This window comes from Tenebrio molitor, chromosome 4 (genome assembly GCF_963966145.1).
Source record: "Tenebrio molitor chromosome 4, icTenMoli1.1, whole genome shotgun sequence".
In the NCBI taxonomy this organism is placed as follows: domain Eukaryota; kingdom Metazoa; phylum Arthropoda; class Insecta; order Coleoptera; family Tenebrionidae; genus Tenebrio; species Tenebrio molitor.
This window is the reverse complement of record NC_091049.1, coordinates 9,778,867-9,805,122: the sequence shown is the minus strand read 5'-3', so window position 1 is coordinate 9,805,122 and position 26,256 is coordinate 9,778,867. Positions and strand designations below refer to the sequence as shown.

Sequence of the window (26,256 nt, the reverse complement as noted above, 5' to 3'; positions counted from 1 at the left end):
GAAACCGGACCTAAATGAATGAATGTTTAAATTCCCACTAAATTCGATACAAACCGATTTATGAATTGTCAAATTGCAAAGTAAATATTTTGTTATGTGGAGTCTGCTTTGTGGTTGGCAAACATTTTGAGTTTAAGCTTGACTGAAGATTAAACATTGTCAGGGAAAATTTTCGTTCCATTTCATTCATTTCTCTCAGGTAGGTTTACTAATAGCAAATAATATTTTTGTGGTTGTTTTCAAATAGCAACATTTAAAATCAAACTGACAAGAAAAAGTCTTATTTCAAATTCAAAATAATAGAATTGTTATTTATCTTCAAGCGGTAGAAAATCGCATCTTTGTGTATCTCAGTAGAAACGGTTAAAGTGGCAACAAATCAGTTCTTATTCGGGAGTATTTTAAATAATTTAAAAAAGAAGAAAAATTGTCTCAACTGCCTCTACAAAATAAACTAGAGAAAATGGCTCAGTAGCGCATATTTCCAGCTCTACCCATGCTGTTAATAGTGAGTGGACAGGACATCTGCTTGGTCCTGATTGTCCCAAATAGCGATTTTCTGCTCACCAAGTTCACCCTGCATAGCTGGAGGTGGCTGAAGCGTCCGGACTCGTCACCCCATCATGTCCCACACATTTTCTATCGGGTTAAGGCCCAGGGGTGCGATTTTTGGGATTCGTAGATAAACAGCGATGGTGATAATTATCGAAGGCATTAACAACGACCACATGTCAATATTTGCATTTTTCACATCGATCGTTATGATGTTTATCACCCAGTGCTAATTATCGAATACAAGAATTGGCAATTACGGGAAACTTTTTATTTTAAATTTGACATATGGTTGACGTTTCGCGCTCTTCATTAACTACATGCGTAGTGGATATCCTGAATTCCCTAACAAATAGTAGTCACTGTGACCCCTTTTGTGAAGGTTTTTCATGAATGTCTGCTCATTGGAATTATTCCAAATGCATCCATCATGAGTGCTACCAAGATATCTTGCACATACATTTAAAATAATCATGTTTGAATCACATACCTAAGAATGAAAATTACTTGTGTACAGGCAGACAGCAGTGTACAGCAGTTAAAAATTTTCGGATTTTTTACCAATTGCACCATTATTGAGTGGTAATGCTTCCTGTTGACTTGGATACTCCGGGTCTTCTGTCTTTGGAGGAACTATTGCAACATACGCCCCAGCTTATATCTTTCTTATTTGACATCCGATTTTAACGAACAATACATCAAATTAAAGGGTTGAAAAAGTACTATAAACTGGATATAAAATGTTGCCCTTAGCGATCCTCCCTTGCAAGGGTCAAGGGTCAACTTTATTTTTTTAATAGCAACATACAATTTTTTTGGTGCAGTTAGATTCACTATGTTTTTTTGAGTTCAAAAATATAGCACACTCTGTATATTTAAATATCATTCTAATTTCTAATTCTAATAGCAATAAGTAGAACTTTATTCGTAACAGGCCATGAATTACTTATGAAGACATTTTTGTAGTCATGGAAACAACATTTATTAAGTGATACAAACAATAAAAATAACAATAATTTTTTTTCAACTGTTCAAATTGAGCACCATTTTGTTTGGGACACTTCGCGTGGCATTCAGAAGGCTTTCAGGTGGCGTTTCTCTGCAAGTAGTAATTTCTATTATTTCCGAAATATGCTTGCAACATATCCACAATTTCATTAATGTTCATTTTATTTCACAACACCAAATTGGAGAAAAAAATTAAACAAAAATTAAGACAAATAAAGTTTATTTTCAAAATACGAGTAAATATTTATTTTTTTGTGTTTCCATGGCTAGAAGAATATCTTAAGTAATTCATGGCCTGTTACGAATAAAGTTCTACTTATTCCTAATGATTTGTAATTGAATTTTATTTATTTCTTATGTTAGAATAACATTTAAATATACAGGGTGTGCTATATTTTTTAACTCAGAAAAACATAATGAATCTAACTATACCAAAAAAATTATATGTTGCTATTTAAAAAATTTAAGTTGCCCCTTGACCCTTGTAAGATAGGATTGCTAAGGGCAACAGTTTATATCCAGTTTATAGTACTTTTTGAACCCTTTAATTTGATATACCGCTCGTTGAAATCGGATTTCAAATAAGAAAGATATAAGCTGGGGCGTTTTTTTGTGATCACTCTGTATAATGAAGAAACCCTTATTCGAAATTCATACTCCAGTCTAAGAGCATTTAATTCGTCATAATTGTTCGGAAATTTACCCCATTCATTAAAAATAGCCGGATGATTTAGAACATTTGTCATTTCTTGCAAACTACGACTTGCAGTCGACTGACTGATGTCTAAGAACTTATTCGAGGCTACATCGAATTGGTAACTTCCCCCTGCATAAAACCTTAGCGCTGTTAAAATCTATAAGTGAATAAGTAGATAGGTAGCATATTTAAGAAAAGTATCCCATAGTATAAAATAATAATACAGACATAAGTACTCTAGTTTTGATATCAAGATCTCTTAGACGAATTTATGGTCTCATGTAAGGTTCCAAAAGGTCAATTAACCAACGGCAAACATTTTTAGATAAACGGAACGTCCGTATAAATTGCCGTTCGCTAATCAGAAGAAAAGAATCTTAGGATTGTGCTGATTGTTCAGTATTGACCTTCTAAAGCAGTTCTAAATTTTCTATAGCGAAAGCTGGCATTAACTCTTCCATGGTGTGATAAGTAAAACTAATGTTATTTTTGACATTTAATTTTTATCATTACATCCAACTGCGGTAGCTACTTATCGATTAAAACTTTTCACAAAGTGATAATTATCATAGGTCAAAAATATGTGATTTACTAATTTCGCTAGTTAATGAACGATTTGTTACTTATCGAATAGCCAAAAATTGCACCCCTGTTCTCCTTGCTGGCCATTGCATAGGAGCAATATCTACTTCGTCCAGATACTCGGGCACAATTCGGACACTGCGCAGTCTTGTATTATCATGCTGGAAGATGAAATTATCGCCGATAAATGGGGCAAATGGTACCGCATATTGTTCCAGGATAATATACGTTAATGTGTCAAAATTAAAGGTCATTGTGACGTTTTTGGATCTTTAATGTCAAAATTTTATCAATTAAATTAACAATAAAAGAAAACAAAATGCTTTTACTTTATAACTCCAAAAATATTCAATCTCGACAATACTAAAGATTTCTCTTGGTTTTGCCTTACACTGTTTGCAATATGGGCCATTGCTCTTAAACTAAATTGCTTAGGATAATATGATTTATAAAATGTTGGAAATGCTGTTAGTACAGGGTTATTCTAAATAATTGTAGTCGAAGTAAGCGTGAAAACTGAATGTAAAATTTATGGTTGCCGCTCCACATAAAAAAGATCAAAATGATGTAAATAAGTGTGTACACACCGTTTACAAACGGGAGTTAAATTGGGTGCAAAACTACTCAATATTTTTAAAATTGGTTGCAAAACAACTCAATATTTCTGGATTAAATCGTTAATTCAACAAAAATAAATAAAAATCTCATCACCGCACTTTTCACCTAAAAAACGGGAGTGACACCGAGAAAACTGACAGTTCACATGAAAGCGGCAAAAATGTAATAACATGGGCATGGCCTACTTCGACTACAATAATTTAGAATAACCGTGTATAATTTCCACTTGCCATAATGATCAGAGAATATACTATAGTCCAGACAAAATAAATTTGAATTCTGATTTTATTAAGTCAAATTATTTCACAACATGATAACGATAATATAGTTATTTACACTACGAGAGAGGAAGGTAAAGCTTTTGTTCACGCGAGTTGCGTGTTCTTCCACGACGCGCACCGGAGTGGAGGATGCAATTCAAGTGAACAAAAGCGGCCTTACTCTCGAGTGCTGTATTTGATTTTGTTCGATACCTGACCTAACTCCTTAGAAAATGAGTCTGTAATTTTATATTCAAAATTTTAAAAGATTTATGGTAGGTTGTTCTCGAAAAGGAGCAGGTATAAATAGAGCAAGTTTTCGAAATTCATTACCTGCATCTTTGGTGGTAGATAACCATCTGTTCCCCATCATAAATATTTATTATTGTTGTCTTTACATTTTCATTTGAACATGTTGTTAAATAATTTGAGATAATAAAGTCAGGATTCAGATTTATTTTGTCCGAAATATACAATAGTTATTTACGTAATTAGTGGGATAAAAGCAATATTACAGGACTCGAGTGTGAAGATTGCAGATGACGAGGGCGTTAGCCCGAGTTCATCTGTAACACACGAGTTTCCTGTAATATGCTTTAGCCCACGTGTTATGTACAACATTTTATCTACGGCTGCGAATTATTAATTAAAAAAATCAATTTTTGGCAAAAACGTCAAATTTGACATTTACAAAAATATATTTTGATAATTGTTAAATGTCAGTTTCAATCATTTTAATTCAAAATCAAAGCAACAAGATTGAAACAATTTGCTCAATACCAGGACAACCAGCTAATTCTGTTTGTAAACAACGCGTTGTTTTAAATTTTTCATGATTGAAAACCGGGTCGTTTACGACTTATCGCGGCTCTCGGAAGGGAAGTGACTTCGAAAAATGTACATTGGGGTTACCCCGACGTCAGGTGAGAAAAGTACCAGAACCTGGAATGGAAACGTATGTGATCCTGTTTCGAGGACGACCTGCAGTGCAAGAGACGAGCGTCTCTGGAGGTGTCACTGCAGTTTGCGTCGTTTTCCCAGTACGACGTGTATTACAAAGTCGTCTCTTGTGCGAGTAACCCAAAAGAGAGTAGTAGATGATATCATTAAAAATGGAAGTGAGTCTTTTTGTGCCAAGCCCAGAGATTGAAGACCGAAACGAAGTCGATGCCGGACTGGGCGAACAAAATGCAAGGACTGTGTTATGTATTTACAATAAGTACCTAGCTTTTCTTTTGTATTGTTGTATTTCAATAAATTTTGTCTGTTTGCTTCTAAATAAAAATGCGTTACGTAATGAAACCAGTGCGGTAATGAACTACATTACGCAACTCAAATTACTGTAAATGAGTGTGGTAACAACGACTTATCCGAGCAGCCGTAGATAAATTATATTAGGGTCTCAATCTTTTATTACATTTTTGTACAATATACTTATTGAAATGCATAATATTTCCTTTTATTACTACTGCATTCCTGCAGATTTATATTTTTTTTAACAACGTGTTTGTTGCCTACAAGTTTATTACAAAATTATGTATCTAAAATGCATTCTTATGTTTACGATTATGAGACAGTAGCATGTTTACGTTTATTTTAAAGTACAAGCTGTTCTTCCACACACTTGATTTAAAGTTTTTTATTTTTGGATAAACAAACAACAAAGAAATCAATTATTCTAAGCAGTTACTTTCATGTAGAGGGAATGTGGCAAGTTGATACAATGAAAACCAAGAATCAGTAATTCATTCGCTCGGGTCGAAAGGTAAACTTGGGATAATATGGACTTTTTTTTAGCACAATATGATATCTTCATATAAAGCGGACCCATATTTCATTTAGTCTCAGTTTCTTCGTCGGTTACTTTTAATTGCTTTTGCTGCTATCGACAGAAGATGAGGCAATGAATAGGCGCCAGAAAATCGGCCGTTGCAGTGCAGCATAATATGCGTGTCAATGGAACTGCTGAATTTGATGGCACAGCTCCTGCTAACCTCACGGGTCCCGGTAATGCGCATGACCCCAACCTCGAGGCCAGCCTTTGTACCATCCGAAAAAGGCTGAAAGATGGACATTTTTAAACAATTTTCTTGAAGATAAATTAGCTCACTGACAACTGAATTGCAGCCATTCTTTCATTAACAGACCAGGGATGATTATTAAAATAGTACAATCAAAGCACAAAAGATTATTACAAATACATGAATTTAGATCAAGCGTCGTCCTATAGTCCAGTCAATATGGACATAAAATAGTTTTCATTTTTTTATTTCCACCTTCTAAGTAAATGACAATTTACAGATATCTGTGGTAGGTAACTAAGTAAATGAGTAGTTACGGGTGAGCCCTGTAATATTTTACAGGCTAGAAGACACCTGTAATATTTTACGATGCTCATCAAAATAGTTTATTAAAGAACAACTTTTATAAGAGTTGATTTGGCGCACGAGTCCCAGGTGTAGAAAACGACCCGTAGGGGAGTTTTCTATGGGACGAGTGCGCCAATGACCTTATAAAACGAATACAATAATAGACCTATTAGAGACGCAAATTTGAAAATAGTATATTATACACCAAAATTAGATTCCGAGGCGTGCCGAGGGATGTAAGGCGCGAAGGCTATAAGGGACTTCTCCATCGTGGTTTATATACTATTTTTTCCACACTAGATATGTTAAAACCCTTTCTGATAACAATTATTAATAAAATTATTTTGTCCGATGCGACGATCCGAGTTCTCATTTTTCAACGGTTGCTATGAAAATCGTCTACGTTAACCAATGAAATCAACGAATATCTTTCGTTGCTAGGTGACGGTTGTTCATTAATCATTATTAATTAACCACTGGTTAATAATGAAAATCTATTAACCAGGACTCATTGCTGTTGCAATTTATAGCAAATCATCCGAAAAATTTCATTTTTCGTCCTTACAACATATAATGCATTTCCCGTTGTTTTGGCATAATGGGAGACCATGGAAATCTTGCATTCCATTTGGTAGTAAAGCTGTCTGTTGAATTGTAGCGGCAATGTCTAGTGAATTGTTGTCAGTTTTACTAGTTTGCACTAGAAGAATACTCAGACATCGCGGGAAATTAAGTGACATGCAGTGTTGCCAAATGATATTTTTGAAATCCCCCAACTGGACGCACGAAACCCCCCAAAAATAATGGTATTTTGCAGAAAAACCCCCAAAATTTCCAATAAATAAAACATTTATTTATTATACTCAACTTAAAAAAAAAAAAACCAAAAAAAAAAACGAATATGCGCCTTCAGGCACGCACAGGAAGTCCCAAAAATATAAATCAAATAGGTATACAAATTAAATTAATTCATCAGATTAAAGAGAGCTGAAAGTTGTACAGTTAAATTCAAAATATTTTGGTCGTCTATGTTATTTTTTGACAAACTTTGGCGTTAATTGTGACATTGGCGCGGCGATGTCAGGCTCATGATGCTATCGTGCGTTCATTTAAATTTATCCTCAAAGTTGGCATTAAAGACTCGATTGTGATCGCGCCACTCGTGTAAAAACGTAAGATTTAAACAGCTAATCCATGATCCGTAATACGTATAGTGCGTTCACAATCGACTCTTCAACGCCAACTTTGAGGATAAATTTAAATGAACGCACGATACTGTTGACGTTTAAATTATTTTTGATTTTTTGATGACAATAAGGCTTGATTACACAGTGTAAATTACAAAATTCTGAGTTCTGACATAAACGAATAATTTTTTAGTGACATTGACGACCAAAACGTTTTGCATTCGACTGTTCACCTACCTATGAATTTAGGGTATTCCTGAAAAAAGTTCTTCTGCTCTGCTACACATGTAAATAAATTTGAAAACATTTTTTTAAATAGTATTTTTATCTTGAATATTGATAATATGCTAGTTTCTTCCTCACCACCAAAAATAATATCCCCCCAACAAAAACCCCCAAACATTTATACCCCCCAAAATTTACCCCATCTCTCTAAAAAACCCCCATTTTTGGGGGAAAAACCCCCAATCTGGCAACACTGGCGACATGTTATGTTCATTTTGATAGGTCCGCATATCAGGCACTTTAGTGACGGAAATCAGTGTGTCCAAAGTTAAAAAAATAAATCGTGGTCTCCGATTATGCCAAAATAAAGTGAAAGGTGTTTAAATAACTATTTTCTATTGTAATTTCCCCCGTTTCCATTTACCCACATTCCATGTAAATATTTTCTTGACATTTTCATTTGCTTTTACCGTGTTGTTTACACACCAATCTCAGTTGTAGATTGAGTAAACGTTATTAAGGTCGCACTTTGGAGATACACTAAATTCATTTGATTGACCACCACGAGGTGAAGAAGTAAAGTGAACGATGTCGCACAGGATATTGTCCACAAACAATTCCCTGTGCTTCATGCTAAAATTCGCGCAATGCTTCGGGATGTTGCCGGTGTGCGGAATAAGCGACGGGGATTGCTCTTCGCTTAAATTCAAGTGGACCGCCAAGCGCACTTTGTACTCGATGGCATTTCTGTGGCTGGCGATTTTGAACACATTTTTCCAACTCTTAAAGATGGCTCGACTGGAAGTTGTAGTATTCAGACAATACGGTACTGTCGTTTAAGAAGAAAAGTTCTGCTAATCTTCAGTTACTTGCAGTTACTCTGATGTTTTTTTCTGTAACTATAATAACAGTCGCAATTTTTATTGATGTTGCAAGAAAGTGGCCCAACTTGATGAGGAAATGGGCGGAAGTCGATGACGCGATGAAACCTTACGGATTTCCGGTTGGTCTGCACAAAAAGCTCAAAATTGTAGCCGTCGTGGTCATGACCGCAGCAATTGGTTCCAATAATCTCTTGTCGTATCTCACAATGTCTTAATATTACTGTTTCAGCGGAACACTCGTTATTTCTTGGACTTGTGTTCAAATATATTCAAATAGGCGACACTTTCCAAGAAACTGTCCAACTATATTTTCAACGCATCTTTGATCAAGTATTCAATGTCGTTCCCTACAATATTGTTTTTGGTCTAATCACACAGGTGCACCTAATTCTGATCTGAATCAGTATTTTGATATATTTTGTTCCAGATTTTCAACTTGTTCAGTACTGTATCTTGGAATTTTATGGACCTTTTTATCATGCTGATTAGCTTGTCTCTTTCTTCTAGATTTAAGCAGGTAACGGGACACATCAACATCCTGGTGAAGAGGAAGGTAATGGAAACAAATCTTGTAACAAATTTTTCTTTATATTTAATTTAGGAAACTAATGAAAACAGGTGGCGGATCGTAAGAGAAAACTACACCAGGCTCTCGGCTCTTTGTGAAACAGTCGACGATGCCATTTCTACCATAATACTAGTGTCTTTTGCTAACAACATTTTTGTTGTGCTTGTCCAGCTCTATTTTAGTCTTCAGTAAAACCCAGAATAGAATGACGAAACAAAACATTTTGAATTATTTTTTAGGCGTTCACCTAGTGAAGGAGTTTTGAACAAGATTTACTACGTTTATTCTTTTTCATTTCTCATAATTCGTACCATTGTTGTCGCTTTGTATGCAGCGACTGTCCACGCAGAAAGTAAGAAACCACAATTTTATCTCAACAATTTGTCCTCTGCAGTTTATAATATCGAAGTAAGTTGAATTTTTCAAAACTAAAATTTACAAATTTCATTCACTTCAAAGCAGCTTTATTTTCATTTGTTACGATATTTCACACTGACATCACATCAACTCTTTTTTTTTTAAAACTCATTTTTTGCATCACTATAAGAAAATTACCAGTAAACACCCTTCACGCTGTTTTGGCATACTGGCAGACCATGATTTGTTTTAACGTTGGACACACTGTTTGATTTCTGTCACTAAAGTGCCTGACATGCGGACCGATCAGAATGAACATAACATGTTGCTTGAAACCGAAAACAATATCCACGTTAACTTTGCAACTGTGTTGTGGGTTGCATCTTGCATCACTCGTGAAATACCTTCCATTACATAGAAACCCCTTGTTTTCAGGCAACCAGTTAATCACCCCTATATTTAAAAAATATGGGTACATTGTGCATTGCAGGTGGCAAGTTTTCACAGCACCTTACAATATTGGAAACATTTTATAAACAGTTTTGTGAGATTTCTCTGTTTTAGATAGAGAGGTTCATACAGCAGACCAAATACGATACAGTTGCGCTAACAGGGCATCGATTTTTCAAAGTTACCAAATCCTTAATTCTGAGCGTACCTATAAAATGACTATATCTTCTTCTACATTTTAATGCTTAATCTTTTAGGTTGCAAGTGCTATTGTGTCTTACGAGTTGGTCTTAATTCAGTTTAATGTCGACTGATTAGAAGAATTAGTAGTTGGCGTGATTGGAAAAATATTTAGCAATAACAACCCTTGCATGACTGGCGTTGAAAACAAATTAATTAGTATGGAGTATAATTCGTAGCATAGGTAGTTGTTTATTTGACACCCTAAATATAGGGTCATTATAAACGATTTTTTGTAATATCTAGTTGTTAAAGGTAGCTTTCCGGACTGTTTGTCACCATGTAAACAACCTCATAAGTTAAGGGCGGCCGCTATGAGCGGGAGACTAAATAACTATAGTAACGTAGATCTAATAGTTATTTATGCAACGAGTTTCTGTGTAAATTGGGCTTTTCTAATTGCCCGAGGGACAAGATTAAAACACGAGCGTAGCAAGGGTTTTAAGGCCTCGTGGGCAATTAGAAAAGCCCAATTTACCCAGAAACGAGTTACATACAAAATTTTATTGTTTGAAACGACGATTTATAATGGCCCTGTATAAATATTTGTGTATAAAAGTCAAAAAGTGCATCTTTTTCGTCCGACTCTGAGTTTTCTGGCAGAGGCGCAGCCGAGAGTCAGAGGTGCACATTAAATTTTTGTAATCGAAGCAGGCCATGCCCATGTTATGAAATTTTTGCCGCTTTCATGTGAACTGTCAATTTTTGTCGTTGTCAGCGTCATTTTTTTAGATCAAAAGTGCAGTGATGAGAATTTTATTTATTTATTTTAAATTAACGAATGAATCCAAAAATATTGAGTTGTTTTGCACCCAATTTAACTCCTGTGGTTGAACACAGTGTACTCACTTATTCACATCATTTTGATGTTTTTTATGAAGAGAGGCGACCATAAATTTTATATTCCGTTTTTACGCTTACTTGGACTACAATCATTTATATACTCAATTTCATATAAAATGTGCATCTAAGCAAGCCACGAAAATCTGATTTTCTGTTGGTAGTAAAGCTAAAGCTAGTGATTTTAACTTTCAAAGTTGCTTGCTCTGCGCAAACCCGATTTGACTAATTTTTCAGTTTTTGTCCATTTTAACATTGCTGATTTCAAAAGCAATGTTACGTCTTTTTACTGATTAAATTAAAGTAATTCTTATTTGTTTTGTCTTTGTATTTTTACCAAGTAAAGATTTATTGGACATGACCTTCATAAATGTGACTTTTGTAATGTAACTAAATTAAAGGTGCTTTTACAAATGCACAGCTCACTTGATGAACATTTATATGAAATCAATTATAATAACCCTGTACGAGGCAAAAGACAAAAGATACATTTATTTATACATATTAAGTAACAACTTTTTTCATACTACATATTTGTTATCAGCTTGACAATAAAACTAGAAATTTATTCCAATACAATTACTTATTTACATAATTTATGGTGACAGGACAAATATTCGTTTTGTCGGTTTCCTTGCTAACTTGCTAAACAGATCAACAGATGGCGCCACGGTCAGCATCCGAAAAAGTGCGTCCGTTTTTCTTCAAGGGTGCCTAAAAAAGTAATAAATCCTGGTCGACTTGTATGTTGAGTCTTTACTCAAGTGGGTAAACGCTGATTTATCACCATCATTATTTATCTAGTTACATTGTGTTTGTTAAATTTACCTCTTGGATTATTGTCGAAGATTTTTCTCTTCATTTCTCTTTTGTTTCGGCATTTTGTAAATAATTATTGAAACAACAACAAGATTTTGCTGGTCCAAAATGTTTTTCCCTCTAAAGCGACCCCGTTAAAACAATCGAAAGTATGTAAGTGGATATTGTTTTGCCAGTCTCTGGTGTTATTCTTACGTACTAGTGTTTACACATGTTACGACCACGTTTTTACGGTAATCTACTTTTAATAAGTATTTTTTGTCGGTGCTTTGATCACACACTTAATTATACCACATTCTATCAATAATATAGTGAATAGTCGCTGACAAAACTTTATAGGAAATCGTCTAGTATGCAATTTAAAAAAGAGTGTTCGGCGAAAGAACATAATATGTATGTCGAAGGACCAGGATCCCAGAAGAAGACACTTTGTTGGGTTTTTATGGGATTTAGGTGTGTTTAAGCGCAGGTTTTGATATTTAAATTAAACTAATTATCGAGAATGAACTGATTTATTTGAAAGCAGCTATTCGACTAACTAAGAAAAACGACAAAAACGCATGGTGTGACAAAAATAGAGAGACACAAAAACTCACTCGCTTACATAAGTCACAATGGAAATAATGCACATCCGTGACATTGAAAAACTGTACTTTTTGTACAATAATAATTCAATATTCTAACACTCCCACTCAAAAATTACAGGAGCTAGATACCTTGAATTTAATTATTAACTTTATATAAAAATAAGTCTAATGGTAGGCTATAATATAATGTGACAGTAAAAACTAATATTTCCTTACTGTAACTTAAAATTATTATTCCATTCCAATAGTTAGTCGAATTTCTAGAAATTTTGCTGCTACTAGGGACTTTGTAAAAACGTCTGCCAACTGATGACCTGTTGGAACATATTTTAAAATTATTGTGTTTTGTTGTATTTGTTCTCGGATAAAATGATATTTGATATCAATATGTTTGGTCCTTTTATGATCAGTTGGGTTATTGGCAATGCTTATGCATCCATTATTATCTTCAAAAATAATTATAGGGTCTTTTATTTCAAACTGTATGCTTTTCATAAGTGATTTTAGCCACATTGCTTCTTTTACACTTTCATATAATGCCATATATTCGGCTTCAGTGGAAGAAGTTGCTACTGAGTTTTGTTTTTTAGTATTCCAACAAATCGTACAGGATTCAAAAACACGAAACAAATATCCTGTTGTACTTTTTCTATCACTCAAATCACTTCCCCAATCTGCATCAGCATAGCCAATAACTACGTTTGTATATGTAGACCTTTTATATACTAATTTGAGGTCAAGTGTCCCTTTTATATATCTCAATACTCGTTTTAAACACTGCCAAAGCTCTTTATTATTTTTACTTTGAAAACGACTCAGAACATTTATTGCTGCACAAAGATCTGGTCGTGTACAGAGCATGGCATACATTAAACATCCAATTAAATTTTTACAGGGTGCGTTATAACTTATATTCGAGTTAAGTTCTTCATAATTTATTTGTACAGGCAAAGGTGTAGCTACTGGTTTACAATCACTCTTAAACTTAAATTTTATCAAAATATTTTTAAGAAATATAGTTTGATCTAGGGTAATTTCATTTTCAGAACGGATAATTCTAATACCAAGAAACAATGAAATTTGTTTTAAATCTATCATTCGAAACTGTTGCATTAAGAATGCTTTGAAATTAGTCATGGTTTCAGCATTATAAGTAATAATTAGTACATCATCAACATACAACAGCACATAGATATTGCCTTTTAAACTACCCCTATTTAAAATATACAGACAGCGATCTACCTTTGAATTTTGAAAACCCTTTTCTTTTAAAGTTTGATCAAACAGTTCAAACCAGCATCTTGAAGATTGTTTAAGCCCGTACAATGATTTATGTAATTTGCACACCTGATTTTCATTGCATTTAACACCTTCAGGTACTTGCATGTAAATGTGCTCTTTCAAGGTACCATTTAAAAATGCAGTTTTAACATCCATATGATGCATTTGTAAATTAAATTGATTAGCAAATGCTAATAAAAATCTAAAGGTGGTGATTCTTGCAACTGGTGCAAAAGTTTCGTTATAGTCAATTGAATATTGTTGACTGAAACCTTTAGCAACTAATCTAGCTTTGTACTTTATAGGATTTCCCATTGCATCATTTTTAATTGTGAAGACCCATCTACAACCGATAATATTTTTACCAATAGGTTTATCGATTAAAGTCCAAGTTTGATTTACTTCAAGAGCTTGGATTTCTTCATTTATAGCGTCCTCCCACTGTTTGCGATCTTCCCTTTCTTTAATTTCAGTGTAAGATTTAGGGATTGTTGTATTATGAAAAGTAATCATGCAATTTAAGTATGTTTGCATTTCAGTAAGTTCATCATTATAACAGGGTTGAGGACGATTTTTAATTCTTTCACTCCTTCTAATTGGTGTTACTGATTTATCTGTTTCACTAATTTCTTTCACAGGTTTATCAGTTTCATGCGACACCGATTTGTCCACTGTTTTATCTGTTTCATGACTAGCAAGTTTGTTTTGTTTGTCCAATGATTTATCTGTTTTATTTGTACCAGATTTATCATTTTCGGACATCACAGTTTTATCCACTGTGTTACTTGCTTCATCACAATCAGTTTTAACAGTCTTAAATGGCACATAATTATTTACTGTTTTATCTGCTTTATGATTGTCAGATTTAATAACAGTTTTAGACTCTGCAATTTTCAGAGTTTCGTCCATCTGCAATAAAGGTCTCGAGATTTTAAAATTTATCTCGTCAAATATTAGATCTCTAGCGATTAGGAATTTTTGATTACTAGGGTCCCATATTTTATAACCGTTAGGTGCATATCCAACTAATATGCCCTTAAAAGATTTTTGATCAAATTTACTTTTTCTGATTTTATTATGAACATATACGGTTGACCCAAAGACTCTTAAATATTGTATTTTTGGTTTTTTGTTGTGCCACAATTCATAAGGAGTTTTATTTGCCTCGAGAGCTTTAGTGGGGCTTATATTAATAAGGTTTACTGCTGTTAAAACAGCCTCACCCCATAGGGCTTTATTTAGGTCAGCAGCAATGACCATGGTCCTGGCCCTTTCAGTAATGGTACGGTTCATCCTTTCAGATATACCGTTTTGTTGAGGCGTGTGACTAACAGTCAAATGATATGTAATGCCCTTTTGGCTACAAAAATCTTTATATTCATTCGATAAATATTCACGACCATTGTCGCAATACAAATTGACGATCTTTAGATTAAAATGGGCTTCACACTTTGCTACAAAGTCTTTAAACATAGGGAAAACATCAGATTTATAAGTTATTAAATAAACAACTGTATAATGAGTGAAGTCATCAATGAATGTCACAAAATAATTTTTGCCATCTACAGTACTAGGTTTAATTGGTCCACACACATCGGTGTGAATGATAAAAAGGGGGCGCTTTTCATGATTTTTAACTTTCGCTTTAGCGAAGGGAAGTCTAGACTGTTTACCATAAATGCAAGCTTCACAGATATTATCTGTAGGTTTTATTAATTCAAGATGATTAATGTCATCTATCATTTTATGTGTTTTTAATTGAATGAATTTTTGCTTGCTTATATGACCAAGTCGTTCATGCCATATTTTGTAATTATTATTTATTACAGATTGACTTCCTAAATTTACCATGTTTTTACACGCTTTAATTTTTACAGCTGTTAAACCATTAAATGGCTTACCTGTTAAAATGGTTACATCACCATTTTTTATTGTGACACCTGCCGCATCAAATATAGTCGTCATTCCCTTTTCCTGCATCCGACGAACGGAAAGTAGATTGTAGGGGACGTCTGGGCAATACAGCACATCTTCCAACGTTCCGTGATGTCCTAGATTCGTCTTCACTTTTACAGTACCTCTTTTTGTAGCAATGACGGAAGTATTCGTCTTGGCGACGGCAATGTTGATTGGTGGTGATAATTCATGGAATTCAGTAAAAACTCCGTCGTTATTTATTATGTGGTCTGTGGCCCCGGAATCCAAAATAAATGTAATTTGATTGTCATCATTTGTTTCTGACTGGTACTCCGTGCTTCCAATCATAAAAATAAAACCTTGATTAGCACTGTCGACATTGGTTTGAATACTTTGGATTGTTCGGGGACGATCTCCTTTTTCTATCATCCTTTTGTAGAAATAACAATCCTTCTTCATATGATTGGTACGTCCACAATGGTCGCATTTTAGGTTTGAACACTTATATTGACGTCCAGATTTAAACTTATTTTTATGACCATTTTTCTTGAAGCCCTTTTGTGGTTTATATTTGAAATGACCTGCATTTTTCTTGTGAAAGGAAAAGTTTTGATTAGAACCACTTGATCCCGGAACACTAACACTCAGAATTTTTGTACTGGTCGCATTATCACCATCACCTTTAATTTTCACTTCATAGTCTAAAAGTCTATTTTTGACAAAGGTTAAATTCAGGTTGTCTTCGTTGAGAGTCTCTAATGCTGTTATGAGACCATCATAAGTCGAAGGGAGAGTTAGCAGAAGATGTGATACTTTGTCCATTTCATCTAATTTCGCACCCGCCGCAGTTAATTCCGTTATTATTTCTTCGAATGTGTTAAAATGTGCGATCAACGTTTGATCACCTTCCAGTTTTAATGAAAGGAGTCGTTTTCTTGCTGCAAGTTGCGTGGCCAAACTTCGTCGTTCATAGATAGCATCAAGTTGATCAAAAATGGTTTTGGCGAAACGTACCTCTTTCGCGAAACTCAAGAATGCATCACTTAAGTAGTCCACAATAACACCTCTCGCCGTGGAGTCCGCCTTTAACCAATGTTCGTCTGGCAGATCTGGGATTGCATCTTCAACTGCATGAAGAATATTCAATTCACGCAATAGCGACTTTACTCGAAATTTCCAAATGCTATAGCGTTCTCCGTTGAATTGTTTGATGTTTCTTTTGTCGATCTTCTCCATGTTTTACACTTGGCACACCGGCACTTTTGTACCTTAATTTAACTTTCACGGTCGATTACAGATATTACACGATACCTGGGCCCATAACCTATGGGATTTAGGTGTGTTTAAGCGCAGGTTTTGATATTTAAATTAAACTAATTATCGAGAATGAACTGATTTATTTGAAAGCAGCTATTCGACTAACTAAGAAAAACGACAAAAACGCATGGTGTGACAAAAATAGAGAGACACAAAAACTCACTCGCTTACATAAGTCACAATGGAAATAATGCACATCCGTGACATTGAAAAACTGTACTTTTTGTACAATAATAATTCAATATTCTAACAGTTTTTGTAGTTTATTAACTTAACTAGGGGCTACATGTATTTTCGGTTCGACGATGTTATACCGAGTTCAGATACAGAGTCTATCTAGAGCTACAGAGTGTGGTTTTTTATAACGCACAAAAAACTGCTGCGTGGGCGTGGAGCCGTGCTCCGATCGCTGCCGGAAACGTCCGAACAAGTACGGGCGTTAACAAAGAGACCACTCATTTCTCTCTGTATTTTGCTCTGGTTTTCGGCCATCAGTGTTTCGGGATGTTACCGGTGACTGGAATAACGGGAGAGAACTCCATCCAGTTCTCTAATATTTCGCTGGGTTTCCAAATGAACTGTTTACTCGTTGGCATTTGCTGCAGTAGTTGCAGCGAACACATTTTTTTTGGTCTTAAAAATGGTTCGCGATTGTCGACAGGAGTTTCCGGACTGGGGTAAGGTAACATGTTTGTTTTAGAATACAAAATGTTATCTGCGGTCGTTCTAGTTACTCTTTTGTTTTTTCTGGTTACGGTGATCACACTGGTAATATTCATAGACGTAGCCAAGAAGTGGCCACCTCTTATGGAGAAATGGACAGATCGATAAAACGTATTATGTAAATATCCTCGCTCATTGGCTCTAAATATGAGGTGAAGGCGATAAAATTTTGGTTTAGTTAATTTTACCGATTGAAATTTTTTACTCCTTGTTGAATGACGAGATGCTATTGGCCGAAATTTAAACGAATGAAATAGTCAGAGAAATAAATATTTAAACCACTTTGTTATGGCGCATTTCATTTTTAAATTAATCTTTTGAAATCCAGGATATTATTAACATAAATTAGTTGATGTTTGTAAATTGTCTTTAAAGATATGTATTTCTTTTTATCAGATTTTTACACATCAGGACGAATCTCAAAGAAATTACAGATTCAAACAACTTTAAGGCGAGGTTGTACCTAGAAAAATCCGGCTGTTTTAGGCACTTCCAAAATACCGCCTAGTGGCCTTATTATTCCACCTACAGCAGCAAATTTTTTTGTGGACACAGACAAAAGTTTAAAAGAGGTACCGACGGTGTTTTTTTTTGCGCTTTGAAGTTTATTTGAAAAAAAAATACAAAGTTGGTGAAAAATTGTCACTTTCACGGTATAATATTGTTGATTTCTGATGCTTTTTTTCAAATAATAACACCGTCGGTACCATCTCTCATCTTTTACGAAGATATCTATGTATCATTTTTGTCAAATGATGAGCAAATAAAGAAATGGGACGGAATTTTGCAACACTCTGCAGCCCGAAATTGCACGCTCAAACTTTGCTTACCCTCACTCGGGCTAGGTGAAGGGGCGACGCAAGAGGGGCCTCACGCCGTCGTGTACTCGCAAAGATCTCTTGTGACTCGTAGTCTCGATCGTAGTGGAATAAATGGTTTTTCCTGGGTTTTCGCCTAACCAATAAATTAATATAAAAATGGACCGTTTAAGACTCTCAAAAAAGAGACTTTCGAAACGAAATCGTGCTAAACGAGCAAGCCAATACAGGTAAAAATATTCACCAACTGCTAAAAATAATTTTTTCTTCAAACGTCCGTAAAGTATGACATTGCACTGCTGTATTGATAATGCTAAAGTGTCACTTCATTGTCATGGAATCTAACGAGCTGACCAGCGTCCGTGAAGTTATTATCTCCGCTAAGAGCGTCCGTGAAGTTATTATCTCCGCTGATGAGCGGCAGTAAAGTAAACTAGCTAAATCATTTTAAATTCCTACCTGGTTTCTTAACATGTCTTAAATAATTTGTTATGAAGGTTTGAAGAAAAAATAGTATATGTTATTCGGAACAAAAATGGTTTTATGTGCTTTGGCTGGTTTGTCTGCCTCACTGCGTTCGGCAGCCAATCTACCAGCCGCAGCACATAAAACTTCATTTTTGCTCCTCATAACATAATATACCGGGTGGGGCATCGTATACGCGCACGCGAGAAATTGCAATTTTTAATTAAATAAAAATGTCGAAATTTTTCACAGTTACTTGGCTATTGGTAAGGTACATGTAATAATTTTTTGATAATTTTTCACTTAGAAACAAAGCCAAAAAAAAATAAAATGTAAATTTCAACCAAAAATCAAATTCTGATTTTTATACTGATCTACCCAGATTCACTTCCTATAATTATTTACGAAATCAGCGGAAAAAAACACCAATTAGATTTTGAATTAAACGCAGTTTTACATTTCAACTTTCAAAATCATTTTTATTTATGATCTGCTAGTTGTGCTGTTGTAAATTTAGGTGACAATGGAAACTGTCAATTTTATGGCAAAAAGGTTTAAAACGGTCGGTTATACCTTTTGTTGGGAAATTATACCATTGTGCCATAAATCACGCGTCTGGTTTGCGTTTAAATAAAAAAGCGAATTATTTAGCTAACCAAGTCAAAATTTGTAATTGTGCCACCAGGGTTTGATGCGCTATCAGATACAGATTCATTTAGTGTAAAAACTTTATAGGTAAATTAACAGTTAATTTCAGAAAACTAATAAAACTGTTACGGCCTTATTTATTAACAAATTTTGTTTTTTTTAAATTCGCAAGTATACCTTATCAATAATTAGTTAGGTATATAAAATTTCGACAATTTTATTTAATTAGAAGTCGCGATTTCTTGCGTGCGCGTATACGATGCCCCATCCGGTACTATTTTAGAAATAATAATAAACAAACCTATATGCCTATAATGTCTACATAATCTCTGCTCCCAAAAACAGTTTGTACATCATCTATAAGCCCAAATACCTTATCCGAACTTAATAATGTTTCTTCTCACTCAAACGTTATTACATCATTAATAATAGTTATTATACATAATATACAGGTGTCCCAAAATTGGCGTACAAACTACTTACTACCTTATCGAGGATGCTTAAATGTACATGAAAAAAATATGGAAAAAATGTTTCCGACAAAAAAATTAATTATTTTTATTATTACTATTAACGGTAATACAATGTAAACAAAGATATATTCGTACATCATTACCTTGCAATGTTACCGTAGTGGATTTAAAATATTTTTTCGATTTCCAAAGCTTCTAAATTCTCTATTATGCAGGATTAAATATTGGTAGTGAGTGATCTTGTACTTTGTGATAATATGTACGATTAGAGGTAACTGTCATACATATATTTCAAAAGAATTGACAAGTGCCACTTTCAAAGACCGCCAAATCAGCAAATAAGTTCAATAGATTTTTTTTAACATTTTTCTGACGTTTACTGTAATCTTTTCTACACCGTAGTGCACCGTTAGTACGCCATTTTTGGGACACCCTGTATTAATAAACGTTAATTGAAACAAAATAATTCTTGTTTAATTTGTCTAATTGCATATTAGATCTCAAAGCCGTAAAAATAATAATGAGACTCAAGGAGAGCTTTCAAGTTTTACAAATTGTGATGAGTAAGTTTTCTATTTGTCTTTATACACATGGACAAGTCTTATTACTTTAGCAACAACTCCGAGAGCAATAGCACTCAAAGCAGATATGATTTCATGGAGACATCTTTTCAAGACAATAGTAGTGATTCTCAATCTAAAAAAGAAGAAGTTGAAAGTATTACTTCTCAAAATAGGTATGATGGAAAAGTTATTATAAACATTTAAATAACAATTTGGCTCTCCTTAGTAATGATAATGAACTATTAGATTTGCCATATGATACAGAAATAGTAGAATCGGATCATGCTGTTTCTGCTACAATTGAAGGCAGAAGGATTTTCGACGTTGCGTTCCTTGTGGAACAATTAAAAACATTTGGACACCATTCAGAAGGTTTATTTGGTTGTAGTGGAAACAACAGAGTTTTCAAAAAGAAATTAGACGAGGAAGTTGTTTTGAGTTGGTGTTCAAATGTGATATGTGCCACAAGGTAGAAAAACTTTTTTCTGAGCCTAAAGACGAATCTTATATGGATGTCAACACAGCCACTGTGAGTTACCTGTTGTAAAATTTGTTAGTGTGCTTATTCATTTCAATATCGTCTCAAGGTACTAGGAAACACTTGTACCGGACAAAGCTTTTCCCAAATGGAACAACGCTATGCCGTGTTGAATATGCCTTCTATGTCTTCAAAAACGTATTTTAAAATAGAAGAACGTCTCCAGAAGGTAATTGGTGAGAGAGCTCTAGAGGAAATGAAGGAAGCGATTGATGAAGAGAAACAACTCGCCATAAAAAGAGGAGATGTAGACGAAAACGGGGTACCTCTTTTGACGGTAGTTGCTGACGGATCGTGGGCTAAACGGTCCTATAAATGTAATTATAGCTTTTTGTCGGGAATGGTAAATTATTTAGAATGTCAAGGTTTGTCTATTTTTAATCTTGTGGTTCTTTATAGGCTTCTATAATAGGGTTCCATACGGGAAAAGTTTTGTTTATTGGTGTACGAAACATCTTCTGTTTGCTTTGTACATTGGCGGAAAAAAGGCAAATTGACACACCAACTCATACTTGCTTCAAAATTGGTCGGGCTCTCCAAATGCAATGGAATCCGACATAATTGTTGGAGGTTTTCAACAAAGCATTCCAATGCATGGGGCCAAGTATATTCGTTTAATAGGTTTGTAAGAACATCTGCTACGATGGGTCTTATAAGACGAAAATTAATTTACAATTTTTCTACTTTTGGCTTCTATAATGTAGTTATTCTAAAATTTCATCTAGTGAATAATAAATTATTATCGAATATTATCAATATTTTCGTTTTTATAAATTATAAGTATAGGTACAATATAATGACTACATTATAGGTACATATCCAAACTAGAAAAATTTTACTTTTCTATTCAATTCGTATTTATTTGGCTTTTTTCAAAGGTGACGGTAGTAGTGTCACCGAAAAACTGAGGAGGGCTAAACCTTATGGTGTAGATTCACCAATTGAAAAAGTTGAATGCACTAATCACATCTGTCGCAATTTTAATAAACGCTTATCAGAATTATCGAAAGACAGAACTTATCCACTAGAAATGCGAAAACTACTATCAAAAAACTTGGATCGCATGAGGATCGGTGTCTATTCCGCAATCAAAAAACGTTCCAACGAGTCTACATCTATAAATGAAAAGCAAGCCAATTTAACGAAAGATCTTATGAATGCCCCAAACCATGTTTTTGGTAGACACGCCATCTGTTTGCAAACAAGCACTAATTGCAAAGATCCTGAAAATGATGTAGACTTTGTTGATGATTTAAAGACTTCTAAACTATGGGATGCTGTAATGCATTTGATAAATACCGTGCTAATTAAAAATGTGCAAAGTTTAATTTTTAACGTTAACAATAATTACTGTGAGCGCTATAATTCGGTAATTGTTAAATTTATTGGTGGGAAACGATGCAATTTTGTCCAGAGAGGTTCCTACAAAAGCAGATGTGAAGCTGCAGCTGTATCCTTCAATAACAAAAGAACATTTTACTCTAAAATTAATAAAGCTATGACACATCGCAGTCCCGGAAAGTACGTAAAACGTTTTGCAAATAATTGCAGTAAAAGAAAGAGTGCCAAATGCAAACGCTCTTTAAAATTTGAAAGAACTAAAAAAACATCCCGAGCAAAAGTAACTGGAGCAGACGAGGATTACGGTGGAGTGACGAATTTAATGGATAAAGAGGAATATGAACAAAAATCATCTCAGTTTTTAATTGAACTATCCAAACATAAAAACATTCAAGAATCTACAAGGAGTCAACACCAAAATAAATTATGGCACAACGAAAGATTCAAACGATTGACTGCCTCAAATTTTGGTAAAGTTTGCAAATTGAGAGATAGTACCAATCGGCTAACGGTTCTAAAAAATTTACTTTACTCAAATTTTGAAGGAAATAAGTATACAAGATGGGGTCAACAAAATGAGTTTAAAGCATTAAACGAAGCGTCTACAGTTTTAAATTTTAATTATGAACAATGTGGCATGTTTGTGCACAAAACATTGCCCTATTTAGGTGCATCTCCTGATGCTTTAGTAGGAAATGAGGGAATAGTTGAAATTAAGTGTCCATTTAGTGGAAAACATCTTTCTCCTGTTGAGGCAGTTCGTAAAAAAATCATTAAATTTTGTAATGTTGACACTAACAATCAACTATCTCTAAAAAAAATCATCCTTATTATTATCAAATACAGGGACAACTTGAAGTCACCGACAGAAAATATTGCATATTCATAGTTTGGACCCCTCATGGCTTTTCATCGGAAAACATACTTAGAGATCCCGAATTTTGGCATGAAAAAATTGAAGAAAAACTTAAACATTTTTATTTAACATATCAATTACCGGAATTGATAAACGCCAAAAGACAATAATTATAAGTATTAGGACTGGTGGAATTAAAAAATCTACAAGCGGTACCTATAAATAATTTGTTTTTTTGAAGTTTCTTTTGTGTCTCTGGGGAGGCAATAGTTGTGTTTTCTGTTATAATATTTTTACTTGGTTTTTCTCTTTTTTGTTAACTGCAAGAATTTATTTTTGTTGTCAGAGTACTGTTTTTATTTCTTTAGTATTATTAGTAATAATTGCTAACATTAATATGAGTACCTAATTTTATTTGCATTTTCATTAAATTTACTCTTGAGTAAATTTATCTATTTACCTCCCACTGGATAGATTATTTCCTGTAATTATTACATATGTACTAACATATTTTCATTCGAAAAATTAGTGCAATTTTTGTTATATCCCCGTTCTGCATTCTATATACATATATATATGTATATCTAACATTTTTAACTTTCTTTTACACATTTGACGAAATTGCACGTTTTGTCCATGGTATAAATGTTTAAAATATTTGTGAGTTTTTAAGCAATAGCTTCATAAGCCTGCTATAGCATGGGTTGCCATAGGTAACACGCCGACTCGATTTATTTTTTAATTGATTATAGTCAATTATCATAATATGTATGACTTTTTCTTATGTAAAGTTATAGACTGCAAAAATAATAACAAAAACCAAAGATTTATAAAATTCTTGTGTCATCTCATGGAATCTTATGTGATTTTGCTCCTCTTTCTGTTTAATTTTCTTTGTCTTCTATAAATTGAAAAAATCATGATGTGATCAAGACGAAAAAATATTCTGTGCTTTTGTGTATAATATATTATAGTTATGTACAAATCTGTCAACAAAAAATTTAAATTTTTACTTTTTGGAAATACATAGTGACTTTCCGTCCTACTCAAAAAATCGTCAATAATTCATTTCGTATATTGTTGAACAATTATTGTTCACTTGGTTACACCCCAGAGGTCGATTTTACTTACTACGGTGTATTATAAATATAATCACAAATAGGTACGTTCGAGCATATCCTAAATGTGCCGAACGTGTGCCGAACATTTCCATTCCAGCCTTGGTCTCTGCATGATTTCTTAACCTCCTCGCACTTCAGACCCCGAAAACGTTATCAGGGTTGCATATTCAAAGATTCTGTGTTCGCGGCTAGGTACAACCCCGCCTTAAAGGAGGAGGGAACAGAGATCAGCTTATAAATTTCAATATGAGATGAGATGCTGGCCCAGCTTTGTGTGCAGGAATAATAAAACCATGCTTTTAGAAAGAAGGAAACGCGTCTTTACTGATAGAATAATTCAAAAATACAGGGTCATTCGTTATAAATGATTGTAGTCCAAGTTGGCGTAAAAACTGAATGTAAAATTTATGGTTGCCGCTCCATATTAAAAAATAATGAATACTTGAATACACATCGTTCACACACAGGAGTTAAATTGGTTGCAGAACAACTCAATATTTTTAGATTCAATCGTTAATTTAGAAAGAAATAAATCGAATTCTCATCACCGCACTTTTCACCTAAAAAATGACACTAACAGTAACAAAAATTGACAATTTACACTGAAGCTGCAAAAATTTCATATCAAGGGCATGGCTTGCTTCGATTACAATAATTTATAATGACCCTGTGCATGAAATGATAAAACCAATGACCTGTTACATTTTTTGGAAAGAATTGCTTTTATCGATTGGCATCGATGCATTTCCTGAATTAAGATTATTAATTAAGTAAGTATTTTCAACATTCTCAACAGTTGCATGTAGTCAAAACATTTAATACGATAATGATCGCTGCTTATCGACAGATAAAAAAAATAAAACTGATAATGAATATGACGCGACTTCAAACTAGACTTTTAAAAAAACCGAAAATAGATTTTTTTGTTCGACACTGTCAGAATTTGAGAATTTTCTTCTATGTGAACGGATTTTGATAAATGTCACAACTTGTCAAAAGGAAACGTCAAGCTAATTTTAAAGGTTTTAAGCGATTTGGAGCCTTTAAGGGGCTCGTCGAACAAAAAAACGTTGTATTCAACTCGTTCGTGTGTAAATTGGGCCTTTTTTGGCACTCTGGCACTGGCAAATAAACTACTATTTTTCTATAATGGCTTCAAAAAATTGATATTCACGCACAGGTATCTATGCGTGAAGTGGGTCATTTTCTTACACATTATGTAATTTTTTTTACACTGTCGTAAGATTGAAACTATATAAGCCATACATTACAATGTGTGAAATCGCATTTCACTTAAGCTTTTCTGTTTTTCACTTCACGCACTGTTTTCTATTAGTTACTGAAACGTTTCGACTTCCTTGAGTCCTCGATGAAACTTTCCTCCTTTATTTGTGTATTGTTGGTTGCCGCTTTCCCTCGGAGGATATTTTTGCGGAAAAATACGAAACAAAAAAAAAAATGAGAAAAGAAATATTTATGGATCCTACGTTGTGTTTTGTTCATAATTTAATTTAATTTGGTTCAACGAGAGGCCGTACCTTCGGAAGATTTTCAGAAAATGGAACTAAACCATTGACCACATTTCACTTAAATTTTATTGAACAAGGAATCGTTTCTGGTGGTACTTGGTCCCAACAAATGGTAGAAATAAATAAATGAATTTAATAACAGAAGTTGGTGAACATTTGACTCAAGTAGATTTGACTCGCGTCCCGCGAATTGAGATCTGACTCATGAATAAATGACTAAGCTGGGCAAATACAGAAGTTTCTGGCGCGAATAGCACTATACTGTGTTTTCAATTTGGTTGTAGGTCGTAAAATTTTATGGTACTTTAAGTTAAAGATCTTGCGGGGTTTATAAATCCTAGTTTACCACTAGCAGGTAATATTTTAAGCAGGGTTGTATTGTACATTTTGTATATTTGCATTGTACGGCAAACGGCACGCGCC

At 34.0% G+C, this 26,256-nt stretch overlaps 2 protein-coding genes across 3 annotated transcripts in view; both read left to right on the top strand.

Moving 5' to 3' along the window:
- The first annotated feature begins 4,640 nt into the window (after positions 1-4,640).
- Positions 4,641-10,501, top strand: LOC138129206 (gustatory receptor for sugar taste 64f-like). Its single transcript, XM_069045459.1, has 8 exons — positions 4,641-8,324; positions 8,374-8,559; positions 8,612-8,760; positions 8,810-8,935; positions 8,984-9,138; positions 9,190-9,358; positions 9,872-9,961; positions 10,015-10,501. The coding sequence occupies exons 1-8, from the start codon at positions 8,087-8,089 to the stop codon at positions 10,069-10,071; spliced, it is 1,170 nt and encodes a 389-aa protein (XP_068901560.1). The 5' UTR covers positions 4,641-8,086; the 3' UTR covers positions 10,072-10,501.
- A 6,515-nt stretch (positions 10,502-17,016) lies between these two features.
- The window catches only part of LOC138128025 (uncharacterized), a 53,178-nt gene continuing 43,938 nt past the window's right edge, over positions 17,017-26,256 (top strand). Inside the window, exons 1-2 of one of the 2 annotated variants that reach the window (XR_011158493.1) lie at positions 17,017-17,435; positions 17,489-17,763. The gene's annotated coding sequence lies outside the window, so the exon portion shown is untranslated. Of the gene's footprint in view, positions 17,436-17,488; positions 17,764-26,256 lie in introns of those variants that run through there. The other variant, XM_069044218.1, reaches the window with a different exon arrangement.